This window comes from Pantherophis guttatus, chromosome 1 (assembly GCF_059756535.1).
Source record: "Pantherophis guttatus breed Tessera chromosome 1, ASM5975653v1, whole genome shotgun sequence".
Classification (NCBI taxonomy): domain Eukaryota; kingdom Metazoa; phylum Chordata; class Lepidosauria; order Squamata; family Colubridae; genus Pantherophis; species Pantherophis guttatus.
This window is the reverse complement of record NC_142063.1, coordinates 9,588,254-9,610,983: the sequence shown is the minus strand read 5'-3', so window position 1 is coordinate 9,610,983 and position 22,730 is coordinate 9,588,254. Positions and strand designations below refer to the sequence as shown.

Here is a 22,730-nt window from a genome sequence, read left to right as displayed (position 1 = left end):
ATGAAGGCTATTGCTTAACGCATTGTAAGCCGCTCGGAGTCTCTGGAAAAGGGCAGCATATAAATCGAACCAATTAATTAATTAATTAATTAACTCCAAGATTAACGACAGACCAAAAATCAAGTCAACAACATCCCAATCGAACTGCCAAACAACTCAACAGTAAACAGCCAAAAGAATCTCTAAGACCAAATCCCACCAACACTGACAGGGCAAGCTGCTAACTAGAATATAAATTGAGAGTAACCCTCATTTCTTACTAGCACTGGTGATGTTACTTAGTTGGGTAATGAAATGTCTGCAAGAAAACCACCAACCTCAGAAAGCACCAAGGACCCCTCATAAACATTTCTGCCTGTTGTCTCAATATTTTACAGAATGGGAAGGGACCGTGGAGGTCTTCTAGTCCAACCCCTTGCTCAAGCAGGAAACCCTATTCCGGACAAATGGCTGTCCAGTTTCCCCTTGAAAACCTCCAGTGATGGAGCACCCACAACTTCTGGTGGCAAGCTGTTCCACTGGTTAATTGTTCTTACTGTCAGGAAATTTCTCCTTAGTTCTAGGTTGCTTCTCTCCTTGAGTAGTTTCCATCCATTGCTTCTTGTCCTGCATTCAGGTGCTTCGGAGAAGAGGTTGACCCCCTCCTCTTTGTGGCAGCCCCTTAAATATTGGAACCCTGCTGTCATGTCACCCCTGGTCCTTCTTTTCATCAGACTAGACATACCCAATTCCTGCAAACTGTTCTTCAAATGTTTTATTTTCCCCCAATCCTTTTCGTTGCTCTTCTCTGCACTCTTTCTAGTGTCTCCACATCCTTTTTGTATCGTGGTGACCAAAACTGGATGCAGTATTATTCCAAATGTGGCCTTATCAAGGCATTATAAAGCGATATTAATACTTCACATGATTTTGATTCTATGCCTCTGTTTATACAACCAAGGATTATACTGTATTAGCATTTTTGGCTGCTTCTACACACTGCTATTTAAGTGATCGTGTACTAGAACTCCAAGATCCCTCTCACAGTTACTGCTATTGAGCCAGGTATACCACCTGTTGTATACCTGTGCATTTGGGTTTTAAAATATTTCAAAACATTGTTTAAAGAAAGGTCTTTCCGGATGGACTTTCACTTTTATTTTTAAATTCCTGGCCTTTAAGGAGAAGTTTTCTCCCCTGTGTTTGTTCCATTTCAGTGCAATGGGTGTGTGATTCGACCCACTCCCTGTTTATTTCCCAACTGGCCAACTGTACATGCTGTTTTTCTGATCCTCCTCTGGTCCGTTTTCGCCTTTTGCTCTTTAACAATCGGAAGGTTTAAAGGTATCAGTAGGGAAAAACAAAATCCTTTATATTGCTTGAAACATCTGGGTGGAATCTGCGCATCGTGGATTGTCTGTAAAACCCAAATAGCTGCGTTCGCACAACTGCTTGGTTAGTTTTCACACTAGTGATGGGGAATTGTGTTTTTAGTGGATCAGGAAAATCCAGACCGCTTGGTCAATTTACAGACCGAGCTTCAAAGTGCACCCCCACCCCCTCCCCCATTTGATCATCATGTCATCCGAGGTGCCAAATTTTATTTCAGGGATCGTTAACTAACATGCTACAGAAATTCAGAAAAACTTAAAATTTCCCAAATGGCTGGTATCTCTGGGAAGGCAGCTCTGATTAAAAGCTTTGCTAGCTTTTTTATATCCCTGGTGCATGGTTTGGCTGAATTACAGGCAGTTCTCGACTTACGATGGCAAATGGGACCAGAATTTCAACTGTAAGTCGGTGTAGTCGTAAGTCGAGACGTCACGTAACTGATGTTACAACTGTTTCTACCACAGCCGTAAAGAAAATCACATGGTCATTAAGTGAATCACATGGTTGTTAAGTGGCTCATGTGGTCGTTAAATGAATCCAGCATACCAATTGACGTTGTTTTGCTGGAATTCAGCTGGCAAAGTCACAAATTGCAATTGTGCCACTGCAGCATGCGGCCGCTGGTTGTAAATGCGAGCTAGCAGCTGAATTGCAATTGTGCGACCGTTAGAATGATACGAAGAGTTGTAATTGCAAGGACAAGTCATAAATCACTTTTTCCCTGCCTGTCGTAACTTTGAAATGTCATTAAACAGACATTGTTGTAAGCCAAGGAATATCTGTATATCCACAGAAAGAATTGGTCTCCTCAAAATTAGGAGCACTATGGAATAGTGCCCAAGACTGCAGTATATAAATTTGATAAATAAATCAGGAAAACGCTGCTTTAAAAGCAGAATGGCTACAGTTATGAACAGTTAGACAGAGGAACTCAGGACCTCAATCGCTGTTGGGATTCTCCTTTGCTGGATGTCTTCAAGCAAAAGCTGGACAGCCATCTTGAATTCGAATTCCTGCCCTGAGCAGGGGTCGAGACTGGATGGCCTCAACGGGCCCTTTCATGGAAGGATTCTCCCTATGTACACCCGTGTGAGTGCCAAGTAAGCGATCACAAGTGGTGGCCATCATCACCTTCCCTGCTGTCCATAATCACCACCAGCCATGAGTTGGTAGAACATCTTCAACTCAGGTTGAGTTGAAAAGAGGCCAACTGTAGCTACTGTATTAGAGCAGTGCTCCTCAAGCGTGTCATCTTGAAGATGGGTGGACTTCAACTCCCAGAATCCCCCAGCCAGCCAGACTGGCTAACTGAGAAATTCTGGGAGTTGAAGTCCACCCATCTTCAAGCTGACCAGCTTGAGGAACTCGTCAAACCTAGATGTTTAGCTGGAACAACTGTTTGAGGAGATCCTGAAGGAACGTGCAGATGCTTGCTGGTTTCCAAGGGTCTTTAATTGGAAACGATGCCTTGAAGCCCTTCTGCTGGCCCAGGGGAAGCTGACCTACCTCTCCCCAGCCCTACGAGACCTCCATCTCCCTCCCACGGCTTCTGTGGTGGAACCGAAGCCCGCTAGCTCATCAGCCTTTCAACGTTTGGCATTTGTGGTCAAAGGAGGCTACAGTCGAGGTGGGGCTGGAGGTGGTGGGTGGGGAAACTGCCGAGACCCTGTGCTCTCTGCCTTGACTTTCTGCTCAGAGGTGGTCCCTTCTCGTTGCCTGAGGGTGGGATGATACAACAGTTCCTTGCCTGAGGGAGAAGAACTGGCCTGGGGTAGCCAAGGAGACCCCGCATTCTTTCCCATGAATTCCAACAGCTCATCCAGATTCTCCCGGGCCGTGGCTATTTTTTGCCGGCTTTGGAGAACGATGCTGTTGGGCAGATCCCTCAGGTTGGTGCTGGAGGACAGGTAGCCCTGCATCTCCTCCAGGTTTTCGTGGATCTGAGTCACCTTCTCCTGCAGGTGCGCCGGCAGCTCGGAGATATGCGGCAAGAGGTTGTGATAGGTGTGGTAGAGCTCCCGGGCCAGGTCACGGGTCAGAAGGAAAGCTTTCATCTCCAGTTGCTAAGAGTAATCAAAAGAAAGAAAGAAAGGAATTGGATCTCTAGCTTTGGTGCGGGAGATCTTTCAAATCAGAAAGTTGCTTTGGGTGGCAAGAAATCTTCTAATCTTCTGATGTAGGGTTTTCTATCTTAGCAACTTTAAGATAGGTGGACTTCAACTCCCAGGATTCCTCAGTCACCATTTGTGGATTTCAACTCCTAGAATTCTCCATATATATGTAAAATCTCTCTCTCTCTCTCTCAATTTCTCTCTCTCTCTCTCTCTCTGTCATCTATCTATCATCTATCTCTATCTATCTATCATCTATCTCTATCATTTCTATCTATCTATCTATCTATCTATCTATCTATCTCTATCTATCTATCTATCTATCTATTATCTATATCTATCTATTGATCTCTCTCTCTCTCTCATCTATCTATCTATCTATCTATCTATCTATCTATAAATTTATAAAATTTATGTTTTATAAATAAATATATTTTACAGCTCTATGTACAGTAAACTAGATAGTCAGGCAAACAGGAGCACCCTGAGGTAAATCTAGTTTGCTGCATTGTATTGTATTGTATATGTATATAAGCCAGCCATGTGCAGCAGCTGCCAAAAAAGCCAACACAGTTCTAGGCTGCAGTAACAGAGGGATAGAATCAAGTGTTAATACCACTTTATAAGGCCTTGGCAAAGAAGGCCACATTGGAATTCTGCATCCAGTTTTGGTCACCACAATATTAAAAAAAAAACGTTGAGACTCTGGGAAGAGTGCAGAGAAGAGCAACAAAGATGATTAGGGGACTGGAGGCTAAAACATACGAAGAACGGTTGCAGGAACAGGGTATGTCTAGTTTGATGAAAAGAAGGACTAGGGGAGACATGATAGCAGTCTTCCAATATCTCAGGGGCTGCCCCAAAGAAGAGGGAATCAAGCTGTTCTCCAAAGCACCCGAAGGGAGGATAAGAAGCAATGGGTGGAAACTAATCAAAGAGAGAAGCAACATAGAACTAAGTAGGAATTTCCTGACAGTGAGAACAATTAATCAGCGGAACAACTTGCCTCCAAAAGCTGTGAATGCTCCGACACTGGAGGTATTTAAGAAGAGATTGAATAACCATTTGTCTGAAGTGGTGTAGTAGGGTTTCCTACCTAAGCAGGGGATTAGACTGGAAGACCTCCAAGGTCCCTTCCAACTGTGTTTTCTATTCTATTCTATTCTATTCTATTCTATTCTATTCTATTCTATTCTATTCTATTCTATTCTATTCTATTCTATTCTATATATATATATATATATATATATATATATATATATATATATATATATGTTTTTCTTTCTTTTTCGTAGGTTTTATGTGTATTTCTCTTTAGCCAGGTTCTACCTACGTAAACCAAGATATTATGCAGCCCTAGTTCAGTGAAATCCCAGAAACTAGTGAATTGTGATTTCACTGAACTAGGGCTGCATAATATCTTGGTTTACGTAGGTAGAACCTGGCTAAAGAGAAATACACACACACATATATATATATATGTATGTATGTATGTATATATATATTACAAACTTAAGAAGACAGATATATTACAACTGTATATACAGCAAACTAGATAGACAAACTGGAGCACCCTGAGGTAAGTCTAGTTTGCTGTATATAGTGTTGTAAAATATATTTACTTATAAAATATAAATATATATTTATTTTTATATACTGCGTATTTATTTATATATATTTTATAACTCTATACATAGCAAACTAGTCAGGCAGGCAAATAGGAGCGCCCTGAGGTAAATCAAGTTTGCTGTATCTAGAGTTATAAAATATATTTACTTATACAATATAAATATAGATTTATTTTTAAATTATATTTATATATATTTTACAACTAAATAGTCAGGCGAACAGGAGCACCCTGAGGTAAATCAAATTTGCTGTATCTAGAGTTGTAAAATCTATTTACTTATGAAATATAAATATATATTTATTTTTATATCATATTTATACATATTTTACAACTCAAGATAGTCAGGCGAACAGGAGCACCCTGAAGTCAATCTAGTTTGTTGTAACTAGAGCTGTAAAATCTATTTATTTATAAAATATAAATATATCCTTATTTATTTATATATATATTTATTTATATATATTTTACAACTATATATAGCAAACTAGTCAGTCAGGCAAACAGCAGCACCCTGAGATAAATCATGTTTGCTATATCTAGAGTTGTAAAATCTATTTATTTATAAAATATAAATATATACTTATTTATTTATATATATATTTATATATATATATTTTACAACTCTATGTACAGCATACTAGATAGTCAGGCAAACAGCAGCACCCTGAGGTAAATGACGGAGTGCACACGGCCCACAGAAGAAAAAGGCGGGAAAAAAGGGAAACACTCCCTCCCCCTCCCACATCCACAGCAACCAATCACAGCGCAGATTGCCTCAGTTATATAAAATTACAAGTTCGTGTCAGCGTCTCTTGACTACATTAGAACAGCCGCTGCGTGGTGGCCTCACACACGTTTAAACTCAGCTCCTGACGACCGAGTTGATTCCAAGCTCCCACTGCTCTTTCTGGGAGGGAAGACTTTTTAAACTTACTTTTAAGCTTCCCTCCTGTCAGTTTGGGGTTATGCCCTCCCGCTCTCCCCCCGGATTCTTGATTTTTGCTTAATATTGAAAATACTGCCTTCTAGAACCTCATTCCGTTAGAACAATTAATCAGAGGAATGACTTGCCTCCAGAAGTTGTAAATGCTCCAACACTGGAAATTTTTAAGAGACTGGATAACCATTTGTCTGAAGTAGTCTAGGGTTTCCTGCCTAAGCAGGGGGTTGGACTAGATGACCTCCAAGGTCCCTTCCAACTCTGTTATTCTATTCTATTCTATTCCATTCCATTCTATTCCACTCCACTCCACTCCACTTCACTCCATTCTATTTTCCATATTCCATTCCATTCCATATCCTATATTCTATTCTATTCTATTCTATTCTATTCTATTCTATTCTATTCTATTCACAGCCTTAATACAGGTAGTTCTTAAATTACATCCGTTCATTTAAGTGACTGATCAAAGTTACGGCGGCACTGAAAAATGTGACTTATGACCGTTTTTCACATTTACCTTTATAGCATCCCCATGGTCACATGAAAATTCAGAGACCGGGCAACTGACTGGTATTTATGGCGGTTGCAGTGTCCTGAGGTCACGTGACTCCCCCCCCGCGACCTTTTGACAAGCAAAGTCAATGGGGAAACCAGATTCACTTAACAACTGTGTGGCTAACAGAACAACAGCAGAGATTCACTTAACAGCTGTGGCAAGAAAGATGGTAAAATGGGGCAAAATTCATTTAACAACTGTCTCACTTAGCAACAGAAATTTTTGGCTCAATTGTGGTCATAAGTCAAGGACTAACTGTATATTTAAAGGTTCCAACCATGTGTCCCTTTTCCCTTAGTCCTCCAGGCTGTGTATACTCCGTTCCTCCAATCTCTCCTGCTAGCTTTTGTCCCTCAGACCTTGCGCCATTTTTGTTGCCCGTCTCTGGACTCGCTTTATCTTATTAATATCATTTTTTAAGTGAGGTCTCCAGAACCGGACACGTAGTAGTCCTCAAGTTACGACCACAATTGAGCCCAAGTTTTATATTGCTAAGTGAGACATTTGTTAAGTGCCAAGTTTTACAACTTTTCTTGCCACATTTGTTAAGTGAATCACTGCAATCATTAAATTAATAACCTGGTTGTTAAGTAAACCTGGTTTCCCCATTGAGCATGATTACCAGAAGGTCGTAAAAAGGGGATCCTATGCCATAAATATCATAATGTGAGTCAGTTGTTAAGCATCCAAATATAAATCATGTGACTATGGGGATGCTGCAAAGGTCATAAGAGTGAACATGGTCATAAGTCACTTTTTTTTAGTGCTGTTGTAACTTCGAACTGTCACTAAGCGAATTGTTGTAAGTTGAAGGCTTCCTGTATTCCGAATGGGGTCTGATTAAAGCCTTGGGGGCATGCTTAGGTGATCTGAACCCTGCCTTGTCCATGCGTCGTCAAAAAAAGAAGAAGGAATCGAGCTGCAAAATCTTGGATACCTGCTTGACTTTTTTGCCTTCTGTTGGGTTATTCTTGTGCTCCGCCCCCACCCTCAGCCCCCCATCCCACCAATGGCCACTAATAAAACCTGGACCCACTTGGGTTTTCTGTTTTACCAAAATACCTCAGGCATTAAAGAGAGGGACTCTTTGACGGTAGCCGATGTTGGCTGTGTGTTGGGCAAACCCTGGGATGTATTCCATTGAGTCCACAAATTAGCCAGCTTTTGTGGGACATTGGACAAAGTGGTGCTCCCCGTGGTTTGGGCAAATTCCACCTGCAAAGAGAGAAAGAAGCATTAGTACAGCTAGTCCTCGACTTACAACTATCCAAAGCGTGAAAGAAAGGTTACAGATGGTCCTCAATTTACAACCCTTCACCTAGTGACTGTTCAAAGTTACATTGGCACAGAACAATGTGACTTACGACCATTTTTCACAGTTATGACCTTTGTAGTACCCCCATGAAAACTATTACCCAGGAACAGGGTATCTCTACTTTAATGAAAAGGAGGACTAAGGGGTGATATGATAGCAGTCTTCCAGTATTTGAGGGGCTGCCCAAAAGAAGAGGGAGTCAAGCTATTCTCCAAAGCACCTGAGGGCAGGACAAGAAGCAATGGGTGGAAACTAATCAAGGAGAGAAGCAACCTAGAACTAAGAAATTTCTTGACAGTGAGAACAATTAATCATGGAACAACTTGCCTCCAGAAGTTGTAAATACTCCAACACTGGAAGTTTTAAAGAAGTGGTTGGATAACCATTTGTCTGAAGTGGTGTAGGGTTTCCTGCCTAAGCAGGCTGGGGTTGGACTAGAAGACCTCCAAGGTCCCTTCCAACTTGAACGGTCATTAAATGAAATGTTGTGAGGACTAGCTGTATGATGGTGGTGAACTTTGAAACAAGGATGGAGCATGGAGGATATATGATAGCAGAGAACTTTGGGATAAGAATGGAGGACATATGATGGTAGAGAACTTTGACACAAAAATAGAGGACATACTATAGCAGAGAACTTTGGAATAAGGACGGAGGACATACGATAGCAGAAAAGTTTGGAACAAAGATGGAGGACATATGATAGCAGAAAATTTTGGAATAAGGATGGAAGACATGATAGCAGAGAACTTTGGAATAAGGATGGAGGACATATGATGGTAGAGAATTTAAGGACATATGATGTAGAAAACATAAGGATGGAGGTCATATGGTAGTGGAGAACTTTGAAACAAGAACACACAATAGCAGTGAACTGGAATAAGGATAGAGGACATAGATGGTAGAGAACTTTGACACAAGGGTGGGTCATATGGTAGTGGAGAACTTTGAAACAAGAATAGAGGACATACAATTCTGTAATTCTATCCATATTGCTATACTTTTTTCTGTAATTTTTAATAATTTTCAATAAAAAATTAAAAAAAAGAATAGAGGACATACTATAGCAGAGAACTTTGGAATAAGGACGGAGGACATACGATAGCAGAAAAGTTTGGAACAAAGATGGAGGACATATGATAGCAGAGAATTTTGGAATAAGGATGGAAGACATATGATAGCAGAGAATTTTGGAATAAGGATGGAAGACATATGATAGCAGAGAATTTTGGAATAAGGATGGAAGACATATGATAGCAGAAAACCATGGAATAAGGATGGAGGACATATGATGGTAGAGAACTTAAGGACGTATGATGTAGAAAACATAAGGATGGAGGTCATATGGTAGTGGAGAACTTTAAAACAAGAACACACAATAGCAGTGAACTTTGGAATAAGGATAGAGGACATATGATGGTAGAGAACTTTGACACAAGGGTGGGGTCATATGGTAGTGGAGAACTTTGAAACAAGAATAGAGGACATACGATAGCAGAAAACCATGGAATAAGGATGGAGGACATATGATGGTAGAGAACTTAAGGACATATGATGTAGAAAACATAAGGATTTTCAATAAAAAATTTAAAAAAAAGAATAGAGGACATACAATAGCAGAGAACTTTAGAATAAGGATGGAGGACATACGATAACAGAGAACTTTGAAATAAGGATGTGATGGTGGTGGGACTAGCCTCTTCCAGCTTCTCTTCAGACCTACCATCTCTAAAATCTGATCAAGCAGTGAGAGGTTCTCGTGTGTGTTTTGACGCGCTGCCTTGATTTGGTGCAACACAATTTTGAAGGCCCGGTTCCTCAGCTGGGTCGAAAGTGAGTTGATCCTCATGAAACAACCTTCTTTGCAAAGATCCTGCATAGATGTGTCCGCTCCTCCTGGGATGGCTGAGAAAACACAATCACACATCTCCTTGATATGGAAGCATCAAAGTGAATTTCGTCAAAGATTGCGGCCTTTGGTGTTTAAAAAAAATTTAGATTGAACATCACAGTGCTGGTGTGCTACTAATACATCACATTACCTGATGTAATAGTAGAGATAGTCTCTCACATACTACCGTAATGGAGCTTGCCCATATGGTCGTTTGTTCTATCAGACATAAAACAGGTTGGTTATGTGACTGATCCAATTTTAGGATCTTTTTTGCAATGGTCATTAAGCGAATGCAGTGGTTGTTAAGCAGCCACAGCAGTTATTAAGCAAGTGCCATGGTCACTAAGTGAACCAATGATTCACAATGGGTGAGGTTTTGCCAAAAACTGAAAATGTTGGTTTTCAGTAAAACTGTCATAAAACACAGTCACATGACTATGGGAAGTTGCAAATGTCCATCAATGCAACCATATTGCTGAGTACCTAAAGTTAGGTCATGTGACCATAGAGGGGACTTAACCGTTGGAACGTTGAATCCAGGTTGTAAGTCCCCTTGTCAGCTACCTTACTACCTTACGTTTGCTTCTGCTTTGCTACCATGTGGTGGTAATCTTCCGTGAACTTCAGGAAAGGAGGAGTTCACAGCAGGGAAAAGGAGTTTACAGTAGGGGAAAGCGAAAGTAATGGCTGTATCTCCCCGAAATACTGCTTCAAGGTCACTTGGGAGAAGAAGGCAGTTTGAAGTGACCATTCTGAAAACATTTTGCTGGAACCCAATAAATGGAGCCAAGGATAATTTCTATTTAGAGGTTTAAATGCTGGCAGGTCTGACATTCTTTTTTTTTTTTTTTTTTGGGTCAGTTGTAACTTTGACTGCTAAGTGATTGGTCATAAGGTGAGGATTACCTATAAGTGGGAATGACCTTGGAAGACTTAAGGAAGAGCTCCTTAAAAGCATGTTCTTTTCATTTTGTATCTGGAAAACAACTCACTTTGCTTGGCATCTTTTCTAATATATTGAGCATTAATTGTGTGACTTTAGTAATTATCTGTCCATTTATAAATACTGCCTTTGCCGGAAATATAGCTTTTGTTTTAATTTTTTAAAAATTAAATCTAGGGATAACCTCGCATCACCTTAAGGAAATGACAGAAACTTTTTCAAATATTAACTGTATTCCTATATGTAGGTACTGGTAGTTATTTGTAGATAAATAGATGATAGATCGATGATAGATTAATGATAGATCAATAGATAAATAGATAGATAGATAGATAGACCGACCATGTTTTCCCCAAAATAAGACCGGGTCCTATATTAATTTTTGCTCCAAAAGACACATCATGGCTTATTTTCTGGTTAGGTCTTATTTTGGGGGAAATATAGTACTAAACGCCTCTGTCTTCTGATGATCTTAACTGGGGCTTATTTTTTGGGTAGGGCTTATATTACAAGCATCATGAAAAATCATGCTAGGGCTTATTTTCTGGTTGGGTCTTATTTTTGGGGAAACAGGTTGGATAGATAGATAGATAGATAGATAGATAGATAGAGAGACAGACAGACAGACAGACAGACAGTATGTTTCCCCAAAAATAAGGCATCCCCCAAAAATAAGCCCCCCGCAAAAAAATATTTAAACGCATGCACAGCTGGTCCCTGCCATTTCCTCTGGTTAGGGAGACAGAGCTGGAAATGCTCCATGCCCCAAAATATGGGGCATGACCTCCCCGAATATGACCTCCCCGAAAATAAGGTCAAGTACTTATTTCAGTGTTCAAAAAAATATAAGACAGGGTCTTATTTTCGGGAAAACACAAGAGAGAGAGAGAGAGAGAGAGAGAGAGAGAGAGAGAGAGATGGATAGATACCATGTTTTCCCAAAAATAAGACATCCCCTGATAATAAGCCCTCCCCCTAAAATAAATCCTCCCCAAAAAATAAGCCCTCCCCAAAAATATTTAAATGCATGCACAGCTGGTCCCCGCCATTTCTTCTGGTTAGGGTTAGGGAGACAGAGCTGGAAATCAGGTAAGATGGCAAGAGGAGCCCCATCTTGTTCCTTGCACCCCAAAATAATAAGACCTCCCTGAAAATAAGGCCAAGCACTTATTTCGGGGTTCAAAAAAATATAAGACAGGGTCTTATTTTCGGGGAAACACGATAGATAGATAAATAGATAGATAGATAGATAGATAGATAGATAGATAGACAGACAGACAGACAGACAGACAGACAGACAGACAGACAGACAGACATAGAAATATGTGAAACCCACCTCTGCCCATAATGCTGAGAAAGGGTTTTGAAAAGCGATGAACGTTGGAGGAGAAACAAGAGTTAGAAGATGTGCCAAGAGAGGAGTCTTTAGCCTCAACTAGCGTGACCTGTTTCTCACCTTTGTTAGACTCTGGTGCTGGAAGGTAATAATTCAGCCATTCCTCGGATTTACTGAGCGCCCGCTCGATGGTGTCCGCAAAGACCTGTCCGACGGGCGATACCACGAATGAGCTGAGGCTGGTGGCCATAGCTGAAGAATTTTCCTTCTCAGCTGGCAATAAGAGAGAAGTCTCTTCACTGGTAGCCTTCTCCTTTCCTCGTTGAGATAAAAGTCTCCCCTTGTGGGTCACCAAAATGCTGTCCACTTCGTCCTTCTTGGGCCAGTAAGATAGGCAGCAGGAAGAGGGAGAAGAGACATGAAAAAAACGGGTTGAGTAGGTTGACCAGATGTAGTTGCCCTTTTTTTTCCCTCCCACGGTCATTAAGCGAATCCATCTTGAGGAGTGGCCTAGAGGTGGAGCTAGAGACCTCACAATTAGGAGGCTGTGAGTTCGATCCTAGGTAGAGGCAGATATTTCTCTCTCTCGGCACGATGAGAATATATCTGCTGAACAAAACTCTGCATTGGCGACAGGAAAGGCATCCGGCCATTAAACATTGCTAGCTCCATTCAGTTACCCAGACTCCAACCCGCAAGGAATTATGGGGTCGTTAAAAGATGATGATGATGATGATGATTAAGGGAATCCATCTTCCCCCACTGATTTTGCTTTTCACAAGTATCAGATCAAAAGTATTCAGAAGTCCTTGATTTACAACTGTTCGTTTATAGTGACCGTTCAAAGTTACAATGGTACTGAAAAAGCTGACTTATGACCGTTTTTCACTGTTACGACCTTTGCAGCTTCCCCATGGTCATGTGATCAAAATTCAGATGCTTGAACCAGTGGTAACCAGTGGTAACCGCCGGTTGAAACCTACTACTGATTTTAAGCCTATCTTCCGGAGTGTTGTCACAATGGGAACATAGGGTACTCCATCATAAGGACTTTACTTGGGTGCAGTTTTGGGAAATGAGTTCAAAATGCGAATAAGTGGGTCTACCTTTGTTTCGGTTGGGACCGCCGTCTGTGGGTGATGCATCGATGCAATTTCTTGTATGATAGTATGAAGACCCTTCGGGACCATGTCAAAGACGGGTTTGGTCTGATGGAGAAGACAAAGAAGTTGGCTTCTTAAAGGACCAGATGGTTGCTGAGTGTGAATGTTGCTTTTCAAGAGAATTTTCATTTCTTTCACCTGCTATTTACTTTATTTAAGATGATGGCGGTCAAATCCAGAACTTTCTATGTTTGACCCTGTTGAAGTAAAACCCTATGACTTCTATCCAGTCATATAGAACAGAGTGCCACAACCTTTCTGGGTTGGCAACCCGGAGCAGGGAGAGGGGGGAAAGAGGGGATGATTTTGTGGGAGGGGCAAATGTTTGCAGTGATGCAAACGTTGAGTGGGACCACAGGCACCTGCGACAAGGATCATGTGAGTGGGGCCACCGGCACCTGTGATGACGCTCACATGAGTGGGGTCACGGGCACTCATGTCGAGGCTCATGCAAATGGGCCCACAGGCGCCCATGACGAGCCTCGCGTGAGTGGGGCCACGGGCACCTGTAATGAGGCTCACACAAGTGGGGCCATGGGCACCTGTGACGAAGCTCACACGTGTGGGGCGATGGGCACTCATGTCGAGGCTCATGCGAGTGGGGCCACAGGTGCCCATGACAAGGCTCATGTGAGTGGGGCCACGGGCACCCATAACAAGTCTCAGGCAAGTGGGGACACGGGTGTCCACGACGACGCTCGTGCGAGTCAGGCCGCAGGTGCCTGAGACAAGTCTCATGTTAGTGAGATTGTGAGCACTTGAGATGATGCTCACGCAAGTGCAGCTGTGTGCACATGCGGAGGCACATGCATCGGCCGGCCACTCACATGGCTCCGTGGCAATTAGCCCAGTTGGGGACCCCTGATGTAGAAGACTGGATAGTGGGGTTCAGAAGATGAGACAAGAAAAATGGATGGAAATGACCAGATTTTAGAAGGCTGTGAAGGCAATATCCATAATGGGATTCACCAGTGGACTAGATTGCCTTCAAAGATGGTAGACGCTACTTGTCTGGAGGTATTTCAACTGATGCCGGTGGCCATCTGCTTGGGATTCTGGAGTCATGGATTCCTGGGATCCGAACTAGATGAGTTTGGAGATTCCAAATCCCCAACTCTTCCTTCCCATGATTCTGGGAGAACATTTCAAATAATAAAGGGCCACCAGATGATCTCCAAGGCCCAACCCCAGCTCATGATTTTTTATGAGTCTGAATTTCTCAAAGGGAAGGAACACCATACCCTCTCAAACAATATTCGAAGGACCGAGCCTTCCTCAAAGCACTTTGATTGAAGAGTCTTCGGTTCCTGCGGAGAAGGAGGCGGGAAGGCTGGTGGAATCTTGTCTGGAAGTGGAACGGATCCTGAAAAAAAAAATCCCATCTCAATTATTGGGTCCTCATCACTCCTGATGAAGATGTCTCACTATGTCCTTCCTTCAATAAGTAAGCAACGGATGGAAACTAATCAAGGAGAGAAGCAACCTAAAACTAAGGATAAACATCTTGACGATGAGAACAATTAATCAGTGGAACAACCTGCCTCCAGAAGTTGTGGGTGCTCCAACACTGGAAGATTTTAAGAAGAGATTGGAGAAGGACTTGTCTAAATGGTGTAGGGTTTCCTGCCTGAGCAAAGGGTTGGACGAGAAGACCTCCAAGGCCCCTTCCAACTCTGCTATTCAACGACAGTTTGTTAGGATATGGTTTGAGCCTAATAAGTTGTCCAGGCAATATATGTGTTCTGTGACTTTAATATGAATATGTATTGTGTGACTTTAAAGTTTTCCTGCTGATTCATTGTAATGCTGAGTCATGCTGTAATTAGTTGTGAACGTATTTAAGAAAGGTACTGTAAAGTATTCAGTTGATGATAAGCTACCATTGTGTGTGGAGTTGCAAGCATTGTGCTATCATCGGTTGGATGGATCTGCTACCATCGTGGTTTGTGAACCAGAGTGAGTTTGTTATTCTAACCAACTACTGTTTGTGTGGTAAGAAGATTTTGTATCACTGGACTGATTTAACTAGCAAAGACTTGGATTGATTTAAAGACTATGAGATTGTTTTTTCACTATAAAGTAAACTTGATAAACCAGTTTGCACATCTCTTATTCATTGCTCTTAGCAATGTTTCTCTGTGCTCTACACTCTGCTGGTTGGTAACACAACAACAATATCCTTAACACAGTCAACACTTACGTGGAGCTTCGGAAGGTGGTGGCAAGACGGCCAAAGCTTCACATTTTGGCGGAGTACGGGGCGGTGAGAGTTCCCTCTCAACAACTTTGGGTTCCTCAAGAGCTTTGCGTTCTTCTTTAAGTTGTTCAGTTGAGCCTGATTCGAGCAAGATAATGATGGGTCCAGTCGGTGTGACTAAGGTGTCCAAGGTCCTCCTAGATGACATCTCGCTTGCCTTCTCTTCACGTTGAACTGCTTGGTTCTTTATCTGGACCTCTTTTTCTTCCTACAATGGTGGATGCAGAAAAATGAGAACAGTTGAGAGGAACAACAATGGGACGCCATCCATTTCGCGCTAGATGGAATGTTAGATGAGATAAACATAAATAAAACATGGGGCCAGCATATTTTATGAAGGGTAAATGTTGTACGGGAAATCTCTTATCTTTTTTCATAGCGCATGAAGAACGGCTGCAGAAACTGGGTATGTCTGGTTTTTTGTTTTTTTTAAAATTTGATTTATATGCCGCCCTTCTCCGGAGACTCAGGGCGGCTTACAGTGCGTTAAGCAATAGCCTTCATACTTTTTGTATATTTATACAAAGTCAGCTTATTGCCCCCACAAACCGGGTCCTCAATTTACCTACCTCAGAAAGGATGGAAGGCTGAGTCAACCTTGAGCCTGGTGAGATTTGAACTTACAGTAATTGCAGACAGCTGGTGTTAATCACAATGCTATCAGTCTGCTGAGCCACCAGGTTTAATGAAAAGAAGGACTAGGGGGGACATGATACAGCATTCCAGTATTTGAGGGGCTGCCCCAAAGAAGACGGGGGTCAACTTCTTCTCCAAAGCACCTGAAGGCAGGATAAGAAGCAATGGATGCAGGTGTGGTATTCACTTACCTTCGCTACCGGTTCGTAAATGTGAGCGGGCATGCATGCGCAAAGCGTCAGTGAGGACAATTAACCAGTGGAACAGCTTGCCACCAGAAGTTGTGGGTGCTCCACCACTGGAGGTTTTAGAAAGAGATTGGACAGTGATTCGCACAACTAAATAAATGGGCTCCTTTAATGGCCATGGCAAAAAAAGGTCATAAAATTCAGCACAGCTCACTTAATGCCCCCCACACTAAGTGCCGGAAGTGCCAGTCTCATTTGTGATCATAACTTGAGGTCTACATGTATTAGAGCCATGGTGGCACAGTGGTTAGAACGCAGTATTGCAGGCTACTTCTGCTGACTGCCGGCTGCCTGCAATTTGGCACTTCAAATCTCACCAGGCTCAAGGTTGACTCATCCTTCCATCCTTCCGAGGTTGGTAAAATGAGGACCCAGATTGTTGGGAGCAATAAGGCTGACTCTGTAAACTGCTTAGAGAGGGCCGTAAAGTACTGTAAAGCAGTAAGGTAAAGATAAAGGTAAAGGTTCCGCTTGCACATATGTGCTAGCTGTTCCCGACTCTAGGGGGCGGTGCTCATCTCCGTTTCAAAGCCAAAGAGCCAGCACTGTCCGAAGATGTCTCCGTGGTCATGTGGACGGCATGACTCAACGCCAAAGGCACACAGAACGCTGTTACCTTCCCACCAAAGGTGGTCCCTATTTTTCTACTTGCATTTTTTACCTGCTTTCGAACTGCTAGGTTGGGAGAAGCTGGAACAAGTAACGGGAGCTCACTGCATTACGTGGCACTAGGGATTTGAACCGCTGAACCGCTGACCTTTCGATCGACAAGCTCAGCGTCTTAGCCACTGAGCCACCGCATCCCTTGTAAAGCGGTATAGAAGTCTAAATGCTATTGCTATTAATCTAAGTAGGCTGGATGCAAAAATGATATGTAAAAGTAAGTTGAAAGGGTGTTGTTGAATGGAATAGAAATAGAGAATAGCGGTGTTTGTAGAAAGTAAATAAAATACATAAAAATGGAGACCTTGCGAGGAACAATAATCTCTTCCACGACTGGTTGAGGTGCTGGGGATGAGTCTTCTTCCACCAATTCTTTCTGTTCATCCAGAGCTCTGAAGTTCAGATGATTATCCCTGCACAGGTCCTTGGGTTTTCGGGCTGCGAAGGTGAACCTCAAATGAACCTTCCCAACCCGGAGAAAGATCCAGTTCTGAAATCCATCCCAACTTCCCAACGGTTAGAGCTGCTCGATCCCCATCTTCACCATCACCCCCACCCCCACGCCTCACGCCAAACCCCTCAACTCGGCCGATACTCACTGGGACTCTTGGAACGAGATTGTGGATCTGAAAACATGGAGATGGTCTCCATCATAAGGTCAACGTCGTACTTTCGGTCATCCAAGACTCCGTCAAAGTCGGCGTCGAGACTCTCGCACTGGCTCGTGACTCTATTTATTGCAAGCTGAAGGGTCACGACAATTCAACAATGCCATTTAATTAACAATGCCCTTTAATTAACAATGCCATTTAATTATTTAAAGCAATGAGAAAGATATTTTGATATTTTGTCGCTCGCCTTTCGTTTTATCCCTCCTTTGGCATCCTTTCTGTAATGATTCTATTCCAACAATCGTTTAAATATGAGCCAGCCGTAAATAGGAGCCTGAGTGGCGTAGGAGGCTAATGCCTCCTACTAAGGCAGCATTTAACATCCAGCTGTCTGCAATTACTGCGAGTTCAATTCTCACCAGGCTCAAGGTTGACTCAGCCTTCCATCCTTTCTAAGGTGGGTAAAATGAGGACCCAGTTTGTGGGGGCAATAAGCTGACTTTGTATAAAATATATAAAAGTATGAAGGCTATTGCTTAACGCATTGTAAGCCGCCCTGAGTCTCCAGAGAAGGGCGGCATATAAAAATAAATAATAATAATAATAATTAAAAAAAAGTGTGCTGCAGCTGCCAAAAAAAGCCAACACAGTTCTAGGCTGCATAAACAAGAGGGATAGAATCAAAATCACGTGAAGTCTTAATACCACTTTATAAGGCCTTGGTAAGTAAGGCCACACTTGGAATATTGTGTACAGTTTTGGTCGCCACGATGTAAAATAGATGTTGAGACTCTAGAAAGAGTGCAGAGAAGAGCAACAAAGATGATTAGGGGACTGGAGGCTAAAACATACAAAGAACGGTTGCAGGAACAGTTTGATCAAAAGAAGGACTAGGGGAGACATGATAGCAGTGTTTTAATATCTCAGGGGTTGCCACAAAGAAGAGGGGAAGTCAACTTATTCTCCAAAGGACCTGAAGGCAGGACAAGAAGCAATGGGTGGAAACTAACCAAAGAGAGAAGCAACCTGGAACTAAGGAGAAATTTCCTGGCAGTTAGAACAATTAATCAGTGGAACTACTTGCCTCCAGAAGTTGTAAATGCTCCAACACTGAAAGTTTTTAAGAAGATGTTGGATACCCATTTGTCTGAAGTGGTGTAGGGTTTCCTGCCTAAGCAGGGGGTTGGACTAGAAGACCTCCAAGGTCCCTTCCAAGTCTTATTCTATTCTATTCTATTCTATTCTATTCTATTCTATTCTATTCTATTCTATTCTATTCTATTCTATTCTATTCTATTCTATTCTATTCAATATTATTCTTGTCCCACAGTAAGTTATCCCATGGCAAATTGGCTATGGCAAGTTAACTGTAGTGAGTTGTCCCAGAACGAGTTGGCTGTGGGAGGTGTTGTCGTAGACACAAATTGGTGATGAGCACGACTCGACAGGGGAAACCTTTGCCTTTACATTTTACAGGGCAAGGACCTGGTTACTCCCCTTAAGAGGTAATCCCTCCTTAAGAGGGATTGGGGGGCAAAGGTCAGTACTGACCGCGAAGAGTCAGGATCAGGTTGCTGTGCTCGAATAAAGAGAAAATTTCCTTAAAGATCGGTAGTTTGGAAGTTCATTTATTTTGAATTAGCATCGAAACCTGACAACCTGCCCATCCTACTAAATCCCACCAGATTCAGATCACTTCCCTAAAATCGTGCCACCTGGTGGGATCTTGGAAGCATGCTGTGGGACCTGCTACAGCTTCAACCTCTAATCAGAAGTGATTCTTGGCTCCATTTGTTGAGAAAGGAATAGCAGTAGCGCTTAAATTTATATACCGCTTCACAGTGCTTTGCAGCCCTCTCTAAGCGGTTTACAGAGTCAGCATTTTGGCCCCTAACAATCTGGGTCCTCATTTTACCCACCTCAAAAGGATGGAAGGCTGAGTCAACCTTGAGCTGGTCAGGATCGAACTCCTGGCAATGGGCAGAGTTAGCCTGCAATACTGCATCCCAACCACTGCGCCACCATGGCCCTTCCTTCCTTCCCTCCCTCCCTCTTAGCAATACCACTTCACAGTGCTTTACAGCCCTCTCTAACAGTCAGCCTGTTGCTCCCAACAATCTGGGTCCTCATTTTACCGACCTTGGAAGGATGGAAGGCTGATTCAACCATGAGCCGGTCAGGATCGAACTCCTGGCAGTGGGCACAATTTGCCTGCAATACTGCATTTTAACCATTGCACCACCAGGGCTCCTATAGTGTGTAGTTTATTAGAGGTTAAGTGTACAGGTAGTCCTTGGCTGACAACAGTTCATTTAGTGACCGCTCAAAGTTACAACGGCACTGAAAAAAATGACTGATGACCATTTTTCACACTTATGACCATTGCAGCATCCCCATGGTCCTGTGATTTACATTTGAATTCTTGACAAGCAGTTCACCTTTATGACGGTTGCAGGGTCCCAGAGTCATGTGATCCCATTTTGTGACCTTCTGACAAGCAAAGTCAATGGGGAAACTGGATTCACTTAACAACCGTGTTACTAATTTAAAAACTGCAGAGATTCACTTACCAAATGTGGCAAGAAACGTCGTACAATGGGGCAAAACTCACTTAACAAATTTCTCACCGAACAACATAAATTTTGGGCTCAGTTGTGGCCGTAAGTTGAGGACTATCTGCATTGCAGTATTGCATAGAACAGAACTGAAAACGGTGCGCCCAAATCCCTAAATTCTACTTTTCCCCTCCCTTAACTGTCTCTCATTGTTTCACCTGGTGTAACCAATCAGGTTCAGGCAAAATGTTTTCCTAACAGCCAACCCAAGCAGAGTTCGGTATGCGGCTCCTTCCTTTTTCCAGCTGGGTGACGTTGAGGCAGCATCTCGAGAAGATACAGCGTTTACTTTCGCTTCCCCAAGCATTTTCCCCTTTCCTTCCCCTCCGCACAGTTCATGGCAGCCTGTCACCTCATAGCAGCAAACCACAAGCAAGCATAAGGTGGCAGCTGACACATGCCTTTTCAAGGGCCGCCCCTTCCTTAGGGAATACCCTCCCCTTGCTGATTTAATCAGGAGCCCCTCACCCTTTTGTCTTTTAGAAGTTCTTTAGGATCAGTCTTTTTACTAGAAACAAGATAGCTTTTTCATTGGAATAAGATGTCAGCCTTTCCAGATGGACCAGACTTAAAACACGACCAGATGAGCTAATTCTATTTTACAGGTAGTCCTTGACTTACAACCATTCATTTAGTGACCATTTTAAGTTACAACAACACTGAAAAAACTAACTTAGGATAATTTTTCACATGACCCTTGCAGGATCAAAATTCTGACACTTGGCAACTGACTCATACTTATGACCGTTGCAGTGTCCCAGGATCACACGATCCCTTCTTGCGACCTTCTGACAAGCAAAGTCACATGGGGAAGCCAGACTCGCTTAACAACCTTGTTACTAACTTAATGACTGCAGTGATTCACTTAACAACTGTGGCAAGAAAGATCACAAAATGGGGCAAAACTCACTTAACAACTGTCTTGCTTAGTAATGGAAATTTTGGGTTCAATTGCGGTCATAAGTCAAGGACTACCTGTATTATTATTCTTGATAACCAATTCATTATCGCATCTTTCTTTAATGCTTTGGATAGTAAGATGGGAGGCATATAATTTAATAATAAGCAATAAATAAATAAATAATAAGTACCCTTTCCAATTCAATCCAAAGGAAACAAAGAGACAATACCGTTTTCTCCTCACGCAAATACAGAGTTTGTGACATAGGATCTGAAGAACCAGCAATCATCTTATATTCTTCCGAGCTCCAAACTAAATAATAATTTAAAAAAATTCAATCTGTTTAATTGATTACAAACATTTATAGATCCCAGCTCTCTCCTTCAACCGGTTCGCCCTTCCGTTCCAGACTTTAGGACAAAATTAATAATTCTTCCATTCCTTAATTTCGGCCCTCCACCTTCAACCTTTCTGGTTCTTTCATCATCACACCCCCTTATAGCACTGATGATGTTACATAGTAGGGTCATTAAAAGTCTGCAAGAAAACCACCAAACTCAGAGAGCATGAAGAACCTTATGGTTGTTCTCCTCCTCCTCCTCCTCCTCTTCCCCTCCCCCTCCTCCCCCTCCCCCTCCTTGTCCTCGTCCTCCAACCCCATCCCCTTCTAGCACTGATGATGTTACCTAGTTGGGTCATGAAAGGTCTGCAAGAAAACCACCAAGCTCAGAGACCACCAAGGACCCCGCAGTTCAACCCCGAGCTGCAAATATTCTCTTTCATTGCTCAAGGCAACGATAAATGATATTCCTAGCCAAAAGGCAGCAGGATATGGTCTATGTAGTCACCCAGCCTGAAGCAAAAGCTGGACGACTGAAGGACGTATAGAATTTGGGTATTTCATCCCTTCTCCAGCCACTTAGAAGACTTCGGAAGGGGCCTAGGAGCTAGTTTAACAAGCACTGAAGCCTCCAAAATTCCCAAGCAAAGTCCATTCCTGGTTCTTCCCTGCCACAGCTGACCACTCGGCTTTCCCACTCACATCTTGCCATGATCCGGGCTTGGGAAAAGCTGGAATTCAGGGCATTTTGGTTTCCCCACCCAGGCCAGCCATCATCCCAAGGGCGGTGGGCCAAGGCTAAAGATTTTCCCATCATTCCAAGCGGCTCTTGTGATGTAGCGTGTGATGTCACAGATCCGGCGACGGGGCCAGCTTTTCTCCCCCCTCCCCGCCGTCTGGCCGGGCACTACAATGCCCAGTATCCACAGCTGGATGGGGAGGTGGAGTCCCCGCCACCTCCCCAACTGGCGGGAGTTTGCCTTAGCTGTGAAAGAGAGTGGGAGGGAGGACGTTCTGAGAATCGCAGGCTATGCTTGTAATCAGTGGTGGGTTTCAAAGAATTTCACCACCGGTTCGCCAAAAATGTGAGGCACACGTGCGCAGCTTCAGCACGGCGAGGCTCGACCGAGCAGCCTTTCAAGGCCTGCTCCTCTCCATCTGTCCGGATGCGGCCTAAGTCCCATCCGGACAGAGCTG

General features: G+C 42.8%; 1 protein-coding gene across 4 annotated transcripts; it reads right to left on the bottom strand.

Annotated features, from left to right (window-relative positions):
* Nucleotides 1-2,805: 2,805 nt before the first annotated feature.
* LOC117668666 (uncharacterized) lies at nt 2,806-22,520 on the bottom strand. 4 transcript variants are annotated; one of them, XM_034422732.3, is made up of 11 exons: nt 22,236-22,520; nt 21,423-21,505; nt 17,666-17,810; nt 17,371-17,504; nt 15,463-15,727; nt 14,504-14,625; nt 13,206-13,307; nt 12,220-12,475; nt 9,650-9,831; nt 7,674-7,826; nt 2,806-3,434 (listed from the first exon to the last, which is right to left on the bottom strand). In XM_034422732.3, exons 1-11 carry the CDS (start codon nt 22,348-22,350, stop codon nt 2,988-2,990), a joined length of 2,004 nt encoding a protein of 667 aa, XP_034278623.2. In that variant the 5' UTR covers nt 22,351-22,520; the 3' UTR covers nt 2,806-2,987. The 4 variants fall into 4 exon arrangements, with proteins under 4 accessions (XP_034278623.2, XP_087750323.1, XP_034278620.2 ...); XM_087894197.1 differs by having other exon boundaries at nt 12,220-12,472; XM_034422729.3 differs by having other exon boundaries at nt 21,384-21,505; nt 22,236-22,365.
* Nucleotides 22,521-22,730: the final 210 nt, after the last annotated feature.